Source organism: Pelmatolapia mariae, linkage group LG4 (genome assembly GCF_036321145.2).
Source record: "Pelmatolapia mariae isolate MD_Pm_ZW linkage group LG4, Pm_UMD_F_2, whole genome shotgun sequence".
In the NCBI taxonomy this organism is placed as follows: Eukaryota; Metazoa; Chordata; class Actinopteri; order Cichliformes; family Cichlidae; genus Pelmatolapia; species Pelmatolapia mariae.
This window is the reverse complement of record NC_086230.1, coordinates 31,676,081-31,690,087: the sequence shown is the minus strand read 5'-3', so window position 1 is coordinate 31,690,087 and position 14,007 is coordinate 31,676,081. Positions and strand designations below refer to the sequence as shown.

Here is a 14,007-nt window from a genome sequence, read left to right as displayed (position 1 = left end):
AAACAATTACACAATCTCATCTACTTCATATAGTATTTTAGTTTAACTTGCAATAACTTGCAGTTTGTCTGTGTGAGCAGCGACATCAGTGTTTGCTAGCATTATTTATTGGACGCAACAGCTCAGAGACACATTTGAAAACCAAAACAATAAAGTTGAGTGCTCTTTTGGCAGCCTTCCACTTTTACCCAGATGGGCATCATTACATAAAACTAGCTTTCTTCTAATGTTAGCTAATATTAGTTTTCCTATACATACATAACTGAAGTTATCGGCTAAGCTAGCAAGCTTGGTTAACAATTTAACTGTGCTAACCCTGCAAACACACCCATGAGGGCTCAGAGTGAGTAAGTGTAGGTGAACTGTGGGCTGCCCTTTTGGACCCCTATGTGGGGATTCTGGGGGCCGCCCCATTGAGCTAGCCGCTGCATTAGTTTTGCCTCTTGTGGGCACCAAGAGATGATTTTCTATGGGCAACCCATAGTGGGCTTGGCCACAGAGAACCCTCTCTGGTCCACTTGTGATTTGTCCTAATGCAGGGACCACCAAGATTATTACAGTTAATTTCATCGAGGCTAACAGCTGAAACTACCAAAACAATAAAGAAACAGGTCTTCTAAAATGGCATCTTTTTGTTGTTGTTGTTGTTGTTGTTTTGGTAGTTTTCCTTGAAATAGAAATTGCTAATGTCTCAGAGTACTCTGAAGTCATAACTAGAAAAATTATGTAATCTCAAATCCCTAAATTAAAACGAAATATTTCTGCCAAAATACTTACAAAGTTAGCCACTGATTTCTTCCAGAATAAGTGTTATGGTGGATTGGCTGTGCAGTATCCAATACAGTCAGAATTATGAAGCAGTTCAACTACAGTACAATTGTTACAAAGAGAGAAACTGTCCATAGAAGCTACTGTGTGGTTTATTGTACGACACAGTTAGCATACTAATTATCATCCTTAAATGCCATTTTCGTATTTTAACATCAGCCTGAAGTGGCAAATACAGGAAGCATAATTTTTGTAGTTTGTACTTGTTATTATTTGTACCCTTAAACAATAATTATGATGGTAGCAAAACAATAGACAACATCAGTGTTAGCTGTTTTTTTATGCAGTGTTTTTGTTAGAGTTTGTGATGGTAATCACGTTGGAGTTCACCACCTGTGAATGCCAGCTTCACAATCTGTAAAACACCATTAACAGCTGGGAATCAGCTAAGTTTGGAGAGCTTGACAGGGCCAAGTGTCTGTTTTTCATGCACTGCCTACTTGCTGTTTGAGGCAAAAGTCTTTGTCTGTTGGGACATTGAAAATTAAAAGACTGTGATAGATGATAAATGTTTCCGAAGGCACGTTTAAGTAGAGCAAGTCTGTTTGATTTACTCAACATTCTCCATAGAAAGTCTCTAATAATAGATGAGACTTGAGGAACTTATGCACGACACTTGTGCATGTCAGCTTTTAAAGTCATTTGCCTACAGGTCAAAGCAAAGACGACACATTTGTTAGCGAAACTCTCGAGCTGCAGAAAATTACGACAAGTTTAAAGACAGCAAATTATAGACAAAAGCATCAGAGTAAAGGCAGCAGATGTTTCCTCCTACCATCTGTCTCCTTCAGATACTGTACTTCTAAGTAGTTTGTCTTCATTTGTGTGCTACATCAGCAGGCTATTAGAAGAGATTTGCCCTGCTTGCACACACACACGCAGTGAATGGATTTTCATATGAGACTGTCCACATTATGTCACGGGTCACCAACTGTAAAAAGGGACTTGATCTTATGCCTGCGGCTGCAATTACTTTGCAAATGCAGGAAACTCAGGGAAGAGCCTGCTTCTGGATTACAATCTAAGCTTGTTGTAATCTTTGCTTTTTACTAATATGTTCAAAGGAAGTCTGGACTATAATTTGCCATTTGTAATGGATAATGTTGCAGGCAGAGCTTTGTAGAAGGGGAGGAGCGAAGAGTTTGAAGTGGCAGCACAGAGGGGACAGTTTAGGAGTTCAAATGAAGGAAAACAAATAGTGCCATGGGTTTCTATTGTCTCTGTGGGAGTGCAGAGGATGGACCCTTTCATCAAGGTGGCAGCACATCAGAAGAGCCGGCAGAGGGATGTACACACTTCTCACCCAAGGAGCCCCAAATGCAACAAGATTATGAAGATTTGATATATCCGCTGGGAGGCGAAACACGGTGGCTACATATCAAAAGCCAGGATTAGTTGCCTTTTCATTTCATCTCCTCTGGCCTTGCCTCGACCATGAGGCTAGAGCGCGGGCGGCGGGCTTCTCTGGCGCTCACCCTCAACTTTGTGGCGTTTGCTTTTGCCTTATCCGCGGTGACCACCAGCTACTGGTGCGAGGGGACCAGGAAGGTGGCCAAACCCTTCTGCACAGGCCCACCGGTGAACAAGAAGGAGTGGTACTGCATCCGCTTCAACAGCACCAACCTCAACGACAGCCGCCTAGTGCAGTACATCTTTGAGACGGGGGAGGAGAAGTTTCTGATGAGGAAGTTCCACACGGGGATATTCTTCTCCTGCGAGGAGGCGGCCGACATGAACGGTAAGATGACCCTAAGCTCTTCAGCCCTTTAGCTTTGGGGCTGCAGACGTTCAAAAACAGGAAGAGCTAATGGAGGAAGCAGCTCCTGTAAATGCACAAGACAGTCTCTCAAATTAATCTACAGCTTATAAATGTCAACCCAGTTACTGGAATCGCACCATCTGGAGGCAATCTCTTGAGCCATTTAAGGTCATTTATGTATAATGCACAGATAAGGTGAGATAAACAGCTGCAAGTGTGCTTTGGCACTCGAGTAAACTGGGTTAAATTCTCTTTAGGTGTAAATTCAGCACATTTTAGCTAGATTTCCTGTTGTTTTATGCCTGTGTATAGGGAAATAGCATTTCAAACAGTGCAATATTGTTCATAAGTAATATTTTGGGTCATTATGACCAATAATAATGAATGAAAAAGCTACACCTGTGGAGGGGGTAAGGTAGTGCACGAGGAAAATGAAAAAGACAAAGTACAGATTAGGATTAATGCTGTGACATGCTGCATGCAGGTACTGCAAAAAGGTCCTTCATGTTGCATCATAACTACAGCTTTCTACTTGAGGTCAAAGCTAAATCTCATCAAGCGAAACATAAAACCTAATTACAAACGTGTACATGCTTTCCACAGGAATCATACTGACAGATAAGCAGCAATCTGCCTGGTATGGAGGAAGAAAAAGTACAAATGTTTTCAAATAGAAATAAATTTCACTATAAAATTTAGAGCGTCACATTACAGGACATATGTATGTGTATGAAAGTGTCATTGTTACAGAGCAAAATAAACCAAACAGTAAAGCTTCCAGATTACAGCCATTGCTGTTGCATGCAAGCCGCCCCAGTTGGTTTCATAAGCTCTGGTAATAAATCTCAGAAAAATACATTTTTATAAGGATTTGCATGCAACTAAGAGCCAAATTGTCTACTGATTTTCACCAATATGATCAGAGCACAAGAGTCAGTTCCTTGGGGGCTCCAACACCAAGGTGCCATATCACCAAAAAAGTATCATCAGATGCTACAATCAGTTTATATTTGCGGCTGCGGTGCAAAGATGTCAGTGTTTGTGGACTCACATTATATCAAAATATACTTTTAAAAATATATAATATTCAAAAGTCATGACTTCTTGTAAAAAAAATACTTGCATGTAAGTATTTTTGGTACTACTGAGTGCACTTAATTCATTTTATTGACAATCACAAGAATTTGCATAGCTGATTGAACAAATAACCATGAATGTGAGATTTTCTTACAGATACACATTTAAAAAAGAATTCCATATTAAATCAGCAAAGTTTGTAGAACATTTTCTGCTCAATTTGCATAAAAAGTTTATAGTTCAAAGTTTGGGCATATAAAATGACTGCTATGAAATTTTAGTCCCATCTATACAATACTTTTTTTTTCTTGTATTTGTCCAAACTGTGCATAATGAAATTTACAGCAAATGGGAGATGGTCGAGCAGAATGGCTACGTTGATTTGAGCTGGAATGACCCAGCGAATAATGTCAGCGTACAGAACTGATGCTGGGGATTGCAGCTCTTAAGGGTGTTTTCGTGATTAGTGTCAAAATGGATTCTTCTCTTTGAGAAAACTTACTTTTTCCCCTTTTTTTCAGGGTTTGAATGTCGAGAATTCTCAGATATTGCACCTGAAAATGAAAGAGGTTGGTGAGATTTTAATATTTTTAACTGTCTTTTGATTTCTTAGAGTTTTCTTGTAAGACACCTCAGAGTTACCTTATGGGTACTTTGACCTCAAGAGGATAACAGAGATTGTATATAAAAGATGGACATAGTTCCCATGATGTCAACCATTAGTTCATAAAGTCCCGCTCTGGAATCTCCAATTTTGCCATTTTGGGGCTTCAAAACATCTGAATAAGAAGTCAAAGATGCTGCATGGTCTTAGGTATCTATGCCCGTCTTTAGTTTCTATTTGATGCTTAATGGGACAATAATTTACAAAAGCAACATGACTTTGTATTAAAGAAGATTTTCAACTAAAAACATTGCCATAAACTAACATGAATTAAATCAATGTAAATTACATGGACTTGTTGTTGACCTGTTGTTATTCCAGTTTTAACTGGGTTAATTTAATGCAGCTCAGGAGTTCAGGGTGGATGTGGGGCATACAAAACACTCGAGTCTCACAACGACAAACATTATGTCTCTGTCTCTAAACTAAGACACAGTCTTACACTTACATGTACCGTGAATGCCTCAAGATGATTTACAGTATTTTACATGCTTGATATCTAAGTATTGGTGACTTTCTAAATATGTTACCCAACATTATTTCTAATAATGCTATAAAACTTAATGCATGTCCAGTAAAATGGTTGGGAAAACATGTTAGTAACCAGGGCCTTCCACTACACTCATACTGAGAAATCTTACCTTTGCAAGTCTTGCTTGTAAGGAAAATCTAGAATTAGCAGCTGCTGTCCTGATTTTATAAATCCATGCAGTCTAGACAGGCTCATTCAGATCTCCAGACATAAAATGAGCAGTCCTGTTGTACATGCATGCTTGTCTGCCTTTAGACATGCAGGATTATGCTTCCTCCCTGTTTTTGTTTGTTTTTTGTATTCACAGGAGTGCTGTGGTTGTGTATCGTGGCGGAGACCCTGTACCTCACCCTGCTCTTCGCGGGCGGGGCTCTGATGACTCTGGAGCAGTGCCCCTGCTTTAGTGTCATGAACAAACTGAAGCTCAGTGCCTTTGCTGCCATGTGCACTGCCCTGTCAGGTAACACTGCATAATGAGCTCCAGTGCATGCTATAAAAACATTCATGTTCACAACTTAAATTCCCCTTAAGCATTTATGCCTCTTTACTTTTAATTAAACCTTTAAACATTTAGCCTTTTCATTAATTTTTGGTTTTTACTGATAAATGTTCTGTAAATGGATGTTGGTGGGACATGTTTATTAAAGCCAACAGTTGCTCATAAGAGGAGTTATAGCTGCTGACTGCTTAAATCAACTTTATCCTAAACCCGTGATTAAATCTTTAAATGCTAAATAAGGAGAGACTTAAAGTATAGAGCCTTTAACATCAACAGGAAACATGGAGTTAAATTATAGGTGAAGTTTGTGTGGCAGTAAATAAAAGCAGCAGGGCAGCAGGTCATGGTGGCTGGATGAGATGAGGCTGACAGTGAGCAAGCGCTCGCAGCAGCTAACTGCTCTGCGTCCACTCGCTGCCTTGGAGGATTTGCTGGTTTCTGGACTAATCGGATTGAAGCCGGGGCTGCGGTTTTGGACTGCGCCAAGACCTGCCCAGAGGAGCACCCTCCCGCCCCCTCAACTCCCCCCATCCCCCGACTCCCATCCCCCCCTGTTGTTATTAGTTAATCCCAAGAAAAGCAGCTGTGAAGGGGCAGGCTGCTGATTGAGGGAGAGCCTGGATCAGGCAGGCCAGTCCACCTCACCCAGAGTCAGTCAGAAAATCACGTATACGTTGTACAGGGATGTTTCAGGCTTCAGCGGTCACTACAGTCATTTAATGTACTCTTTTTATGTTTTACAAATGTGGATCATCCACACTTGGAGTTGTCTTTTACTGCATGTGATCGTTTTTCACAAATCATAAATACAATGTATTGCCAAAAGTATTCTCTCATCTGCCTTCACACGCATATGAGTTTCAGTGACATCCCATTAATCCATTAGGTTTATGATGTTAGCCCACTCTTTGTAGTCATAACAGCTCCAACTCTTCTGGTAGGCTTTCGACAAGGTTTAGGAGTGACTTAATGGGAATTTTGACTATTTGTGCGGTCAGACACTGATGTTGGATGAGAAGGCCTGCCTCACAGTCTCCACTCTAATTCATCCCAAAGGTGTTCTATGAATTAGGTCAGGACTCTGTGCAGGCCAGTCAAGTTCTTCCACACCAAACTCACTCATCCATGTCTTTATGGAGCTTAGAGGATAGAATAGAATAGAATGCCTTTATTGTCACTATACAGATGTACAATGAGATGCACAGTTTCTGCAGCATTATATAAATATGAACAGTATTTAGAGAAAAAAATCTATAAAATGTACAAATATACAATCCAGTAAAAAAAAAAAAAGGAAATAAATATGTAAATAAATAGTGCTATGTATATATAGTTTGAGTTATTGCACATAGAATTAAATATTGCACGGTGGTGGTTTATAGAGGGAAGTCCTTGGAATGGGGGGTGGAACTGTGTTTATCAGTGCATGTGTGACTTCAGGGTGGTTATGGCTTTTGGGAGGAAACTGTTCTTGAGCTTGCTTTGTGCACTGCTGTGCAGTCATGCTGGAGCAGGAAGGGGCCGTTCCCAAACTGTTCCCACAAAGTTGGGAGCATGAAATTTTCTTGGTATGTTGAAGCATTAAGAGTTTCATTAACTGGAACTAAGGGGCCATGCAGTTCGTATTCAACTAAATTCTATTTTCTTATCCCTCTGAATTCATAAAAATTCTTTTTAGAAAAACAATGTATTTCTATTAAAAATAGAAATACATTTTTAATAGAATTAAAAATAGAAATACATTATATCAGTATTAAAAACACTTAATTTGTTATGCTAACACTACATTAGCATAACAAGATTAACATTAGGATAAAAAAACATTGAAAAGACAAAAGGCATAGAAAACAATTAACACAAAAAAATATTAGCAGGAAAAACATAAAAATCCAGCATAACAACCGGAAAGATTGGAATCTTAAAGAAGTAGGGATTTGTCTACTCCCATGTTAAAACAGGGGATCTTTTAGTCATACTTTAGCACTACGAGCCTCAAAAAGAACCAAATATTAATCCTATACACAAATAAATTGCTTCATATAAATTTTAAGATAAAGAGCCATCACTGTGGTCCTCTCTCGGTTGTCACAGATTCACAAACCCAACTCTATTAAATTTAGTTTTGGTCTTTTTTTTTTTTGTGGTTTGAATGAACAGTCACTTGTTGACTTGGTGTTTTTGACTTTTTATCTTTTTTTGTTCTCAGGCCTTTGTGGGATGGTGGCCCACATGATGTTTACTACCATATTCCAGCTGGCTGTTGCCACCGGGCCAGAAGATTGGAGACCCAAAACATGGGACTACAGCTGGTCTTATTTGTAAGCAACTTTAACCTTCATCTCTGGCTGTTTTGACATTTTTACTCACTCGATCAAATAATCACGGCTCAAATTAAGGCTCACTACCTTCCATTTTCTAAATAATCTTTTGCCTCTCGGGCTTGAGACTCATCCACAGCCACCGTATTGTATGCAGGTGCTCGATCAGTCAGCTAGGCAGCAGTATTGTGGGTTTGACTGAGTTCAAAGATTCCATGATGAACCGGACATTGGTAGACAGTGGTTCTACTGTCCACAGCCAAACTCTACCAGACTCTTTCTGAGGTTGTAACAGTAGTTTATGTTTCCAGGAGTCACACTTCTAATGTGAGGCATGCTTTCCCATTCACATTTCTGCACATGTACAGCACCTGGATTCTTCTTTTTATAGCCATTCTATTGTAGTTTTGCTCCTGTGTTTGAAATAATAAACTGTTGTATGGTGCAGTTTGGGCCAAGATTTTTACCTGTCAAAACAAGCTTAAATCATAACCCCTGCACCACTGTGCTTACAGTTGGTATGGAGTGTTTGTGTTGATATGCAGTGTTTGGTTTTCTCTAAACGTGGCGCTGTGCATTATGATCAACTACAGGACATTGTTCCAGAAGTCTTGTGGTTGGTTCAGACTGAACTCTGCAATCCTAAGCCATGCTGCCATGTTCTTTTTAGAGAGAACATGCTTTGTGCAGGCAACCTTTGCACACAATAGTCGTTCAGAATGTTTCTAATTTTGCTGTCATGAACTTTAAGTGAGTTTTAGCTCTGTGGATTTTTGCACTTTTCTGAGCATTGCACGGTCTGACCATGGGATGAATTTGCTGGGATGCCCATACCTGGTTGTGGCATTACTTACGTATTTCACATGAATGAAAAACTTCCAAAACGTCAGCTTTTACAAAAATTCTCACACTTTTTGATCATTTTAATCGGTACATTTGATTAGCAGCACCTGGAAACAGTGAGGGTGGACTTACAGTACTGTCAGATTGTTCAACTGGCTTTCAATAACTGCACCAAAACTACGTGATTATGTGCAGAAGAGATGGTACTCACTGAACAATGAAGATGAAGGGTATCGGGCATGTTTAAAGAGAAGGATTTGGCGTGTCTGTTGCTATACTGTGCAGTGTTGCATACCTGCCCAAAAATCAGGAAGTTTTAGTTTTGCCATTTGTGTTTTTATTTTTGTTGACAGATGGGTTGATATTATGAATGCAGTGTGTGGATGCCTGCATTCCAGTTATTCACAATAAAGGCTCAGTAAATGCTTTTCTGGTGAGTTCATGGGCCCAATCACTAATTTTAGGTCATACTAAAAACAGCTGAAGATTATAATCAGTGTTAGAGTAAGAAGAAGAGGATTATCTAGGGTACGTTCATTAGCTGAGGACTTGTTACTGAAAAGTCGTCAATGCAAAGGTCTGTCTCTCGCCTGTCAAGGTAGCTGACATGATTGGTTATATCCGTAGGACTGGATACAGTTACAACTACTGAGTTGGAAGGCGGCAGAAGCCCTGGGAATGGGATTACATTTTACCAGTTCTTGATTGTAAACTAAAATAGCACACAGCACAAACAACACTGCTGGTACATCTGTGTAGAGCCGTGTTTATTGTTGGGGTTCTTACATCTGCAGCTCAGCAGTAGACTAACCCTCTTTTTAACCCTCTCCACAGATTAGCATGGGGCTCTTTCGGCACCTGCATGGGGTCTGCAGTGACGGCACTGAACCGCTACACAAAGACAATCATCGAGTTTAAATACAAACGGCGGAACATCGAGAAGAGCCTGATGATAAAGCAGAACATGATGGAGATGAACGTCCCCGAGCAGATGTGGGACATGTACCTGACTACTGTGCCGGTTGATGCCGAGGCACCTCTAGAACTGCCGGTCAATGGCCACAAGCCGTCCACAGGAACAGCGTACGAGGTCGAAATGGACAATGTACCAGAACCACAAGGAGAGGCGTACTGTTAAAGATGGAAATGTTTCTGGGGTTGATTTCCTGGGCCTACACTGACTCTTGTTCTTGGATTTAAATATTTACTTCAGGACTTTTTTTGTATATTTTGTTTCTCTCCACACATCAGATGTGTCTGGTTCTTAAAAAAAGATAATGTGAGAAGCAGGGAAGGGAAAAGGGCTACATTTCACACTAAACTGGATGTAAATGCTCCTGATGAAAGACTGATCCTTCATTTCTGCTTTAGCTTCTGCTGAGCCAGCCTGTTTCATTTAGGTTTGATCAGACTGTCCTCTGAAGAACGAGGCTCAATGATCTGCTTAGCGAGAGGAAGAGAAAATTACCTCATTCTGTACCATCAGGGACGTATCGCCGAATCACCGCAGGTCTGCCTGCACAGACCAGACTCTGTTTGAAGTGTCCAGTAACATCTGATGTTGGACAGTCGGTCAACTATAAAAGATTTAAAAAAGACAACAAATTAATGTCAAATAGCAAACTGGGACACAAATGCCTGCCAAGATATACAAAACAACCACTGAACCTGTGAAACAACCACAAAACAGCCACTCCAACAATGAAAAAACCCAAGACAGCTGCAAAGTTTGTAGATATTCTCCACGACTGACTGTTCAGGATTTTTTTTTTTTTTAAAGAACATCTCTCGATAAGATTTTACATCAGGAATTTGCCTTTTCTGTCAACTCCCCTGAAACAGCTGCTGTCTTTATACTCTGGTACTTTTGATGTGAGACATGCTGTAACTCAAACGCTGACAGCATCAGGCCGACACAGAAGTGCAGGAAAACATGTTTACAGGAGTAAGACTGACATCTGTTGGAACAAAAGCAGACAATAAAAAAGCAGAATATCTCTCGAGCTCACAGTTTCTGTCACTGAGGATGTAATGAAGATGAAATAAAATACAGCTGTGCTTTTCACTGACTTTGTTGCTCTTCTAAAAACTAGCAAGCAAACCCAATTAAACGCTCGATTGTGGCCAATCTCTTGTCATGCTGCTGCTGCTGTTGCTGTGGGGGAATTAATCTCATCAGCTGGCGAGAATCCAGCTGTGCTCGCCAAACACGCTGATTTCATCTGTGATTCGAGGCTCGTGGTAACACCGGAGCCCATTTTTCCCACATTCTTTCTTTTTGTGATTTATTCTGCTGCATTTATTAACGTAGGCTCACTATAACAGAGTTATATTACTAATAATATTGATACCTAAACAAGCTTCTACATTACACTGTACACTTAGTTCCATATGGTTTGTATTACACATGGCCAAAGTTTCAACCAAAGAGGTCAAAGTATGTACAAGTAATACCCATGAGATAGGGTACTTTAAACACTAAGGTTTACAAAGTCTTTTCTACTTTTGGCTCTGTATGATTCTGTGATTAGTTACTATTTATGGTAATTGCAAGCAATCTCTCAGTCTAAAGCTGGATTGATCAGCCAGGAAAAATTAAATCAACTGCACTAATTAGCTTTAGTCCACTTCTGTTAACTGCAGATTAGGACCTACACTGCCTTCTTAATATACAGACAGAAATACATAAAGTCTCTGGCCACAGTGTCAAATTATGAGGTCAGTGTATATAAAAGTAATTCCTGTGAATTAAAATCTCAGACTCTACTAGTTTGTTTTGTTTTTTTCCCCATGCTTGCCTCTGTATGATCTCATACAGTGGGGATATCCACTTTATGGTCAAACAGCCCTGAAGTCCCACTCATCTGCTCTTTATGTAGGACAGCCAATCATCAGAAAGCTTCTTTCAAACAGAGCATGAAGTCAGGGGTCACACCAAAGCCTAGCATGAGATAAATAAAACTTATTTTGAACTGTGAATCATGCAAAGCTACTCTAGTGGGGTCCAGGAATAAATATACATGTGGAAATGAGCACCTGTCCTTTTATATAAGCTTTTTAATATAAAAATAACATAGCAGTTGTATTATTTATTCTACATATCAACTACATAATTCTGCATGTATAATATAATGATACACTTGTATAGTATAACAAAGGTTTTTAATTACATTTTAATGAATTTTATTGGTATAAAATTCAGTCATGCATGCACACAGTCTGATATTTTTAAAAGAATCACAGTTTATCTGTTAAACTGTTATTAAATTCTTATTATAATACAAATATCACCTTCAACCCATTGGTTTAATTATATTTTTGGTTATTTTATCCAAATATAGTCCACATTACATTTGAAATTGTTTAAATGTACATTGAATTACATTGATGTGAGATTTCTCACTTGTACATTGCACACTGTGTGAGTGTAGTTAATTAGAGGTAGAATTACAGTATGTAGTCTAAGGAGCTTGGAAAGAAAAGCGTCTGGACTCCTTAGACTATGATGACCTGGATGACTGAGAACCTTCACAGACATACAGCATGTAGGTGCCATAGAAGCTGCAGTCAAGTGATGACAAACTCTTTATATCTCTGCTCTGGTTGTTCTTCAATGTACTTCTTTATGTACAAGCAGGAGACATGAGCCTTTAAGTTCTCTTCAACCACAAAGTCCAGCGCAGCCTGTGAAGAAACAAAACAAACATTAAAACTACTCAGAAAAAAATCACGTATGACCTGAAACGAGTTGACCTGGAGTTTTACCCTCGACAGCAGAGCTGCAACACCATGGCCCCTGTATGTCTCAGGTACGAAGGTCGACATCAGGTCCACCTCCTTCTCCCCGGTGAATCTGTATTTCAGCACCCCACATTCATGGTCCGCTAGAAAGAGGACAGTAATGGCTCCTTATTACAATAATATTAAGCAGATGCTTATAGGTAGAAGAAAAAAACTAAAAATCACCACATGATTTTTGTATTTCCTAGATTAAATTATCTCATGCTATTTCATAGAAAGCAATACAGCTTCTTTTCTTTCAAATGGGGAACTTCTGAAACTTTCAGCAAAATTAAATCAGTTGGAACAGAAAATACCAAATTCCCATCAAAAATACCTTCATTTAGATCCCAACTTCTCCCCTGCAACTTGTTATGCTAGGTCTTGACTTAGCAAAGATTTCACCAAAATACATTAGTACAGATCACAATAAGTATGCCGATCTCTTAGCTACGTGGCACTGAATCCTTTAAAGTATATGACATTGATATGGGTTAAAAAGAAGCTGACTTTAACCAAAGAAACCATTAAAACACACATTTTTAAATGGAATTTCGCTGAGCGATCTGCTTGCTACACACAAAATGCGATTTATGTGTGAGAGGAATCCAAATAAAAAGCTGAAAGAGAAACACATCACACACAATATTAAATTCAAAATATTTAATCATCTCAAATGTCCTCCATCAGGCCGCGACGACACCTCGGGCTCTCTTAGAGGCTCTACGCGGGAAGTGGAGCTGCAACTCCGGCTGTGTGCTTACCAGTACTGCTGCCTGCGGTGACCGTGAAGCGCTGGTTACGTCGGTCATGTTCAACCTTTAAACTGCCGGCGGAGCTTAACGTACTGAAGGCGGTCTGAGAGGATTTCAGTCCGTGAGTCAGTGTGCAGACTCTGGAAAGTATCCTAAAAGCCATTTATTTAAAAAAATCAAATAAACAGCTAAAACACAACAGCGCGTCGACGATCAGGTCTTCTCTGACTTGTCCGCCAGAGTGCGCCATGAGGCAGGAGTTAATCATTAAATTCCTTTGACCTTCAAAACAAAATAATAGGATTCATAGGATATTCATTTAACTGAAAACTGTGATATCAGAACAGTTTATTGGTAGTAATCCTAGTATTTTTTTTTATAATTATTTGTTCCATTTCTGTAACTCTCTACTGAGAGACATTATAAGAGAGAAATTTGGCACTGAAAGAACCACAAGTTGACATCTGTGGTTGGAAACAGAGTTTATAAAATGATTTTTAAGAATAATCATTCCATGCATGCAGTTTTTATGTCCCACCATTGAAATTTAAGTTCAAATTAATTTAGATTTTGCTTCAAAAATAACTGTTCAAATAAGAGCCCAGAGGTGTTTCAAGATGATTGATTTATTTAACCCAGTGATTTTATTTCAAAGAGCACCTCAGACAAAAGCAGCCAGGATATATATATATATATATATATATATATATATATATATATATATATATATATATATATATATATATATACATATAGCTTGTGTGTTTCTTCACAGTCATAAATTTCATGACCTTGAAACATCCCTAACTATTTCGATCATAAACATGAACCCAAATATGAAAATATTTGTATCTTATTTCCAAGCATTCTGTTAAAGCTCAATAACACTGGACATCATTCATGTTAAAGCTGTTTGTAAATGTTAATCTGAGTCAAGTAAGTACAAACATTT

The 14,007-nt window shown here is 39.1% G+C and overlaps 2 protein-coding genes across 2 annotated transcripts; one reads left to right on the top strand and one right to left on the bottom strand.

Moving 5' to 3' along the window:
• The first annotated feature begins 1,530 nt into the window (after positions 1–1,530).
• On the top strand, positions 1,531–11,487 carry LOC134626530 (germ cell-specific gene 1-like protein). Its single transcript, XM_063472434.1, has 5 exons — positions 1,531–2,566; positions 4,186–4,233; positions 5,168–5,320; positions 7,566–7,677; positions 9,355–11,487. The coding sequence occupies exons 1-5, from the start codon at positions 2,263–2,265 to the stop codon at positions 9,656–9,658; spliced, it is 921 nt and encodes a 306-aa protein (XP_063328504.1). The 5' UTR covers positions 1,531–2,262; the 3' UTR covers positions 9,659–11,487.
• Positions 11,488–11,688: 201 nt separating this feature from the next.
• LOC134625617 (protein NATD1-like) lies at positions 11,689–13,286 on the bottom strand. The gene is made up of 3 exons (XM_063470866.1): positions 13,065–13,286; positions 12,286–12,404; positions 11,689–12,204 (listed from the first exon to the last, which is right to left on the bottom strand). The coding sequence occupies exons 1-3, from the start codon at positions 13,216–13,218 to the stop codon at positions 12,088–12,090; spliced, it is 390 nt and encodes a 129-aa protein (XP_063326936.1). The 5' UTR covers positions 13,219–13,286; the 3' UTR covers positions 11,689–12,087.
• Positions 13,287–14,007: the final 721 nt, after the last annotated feature.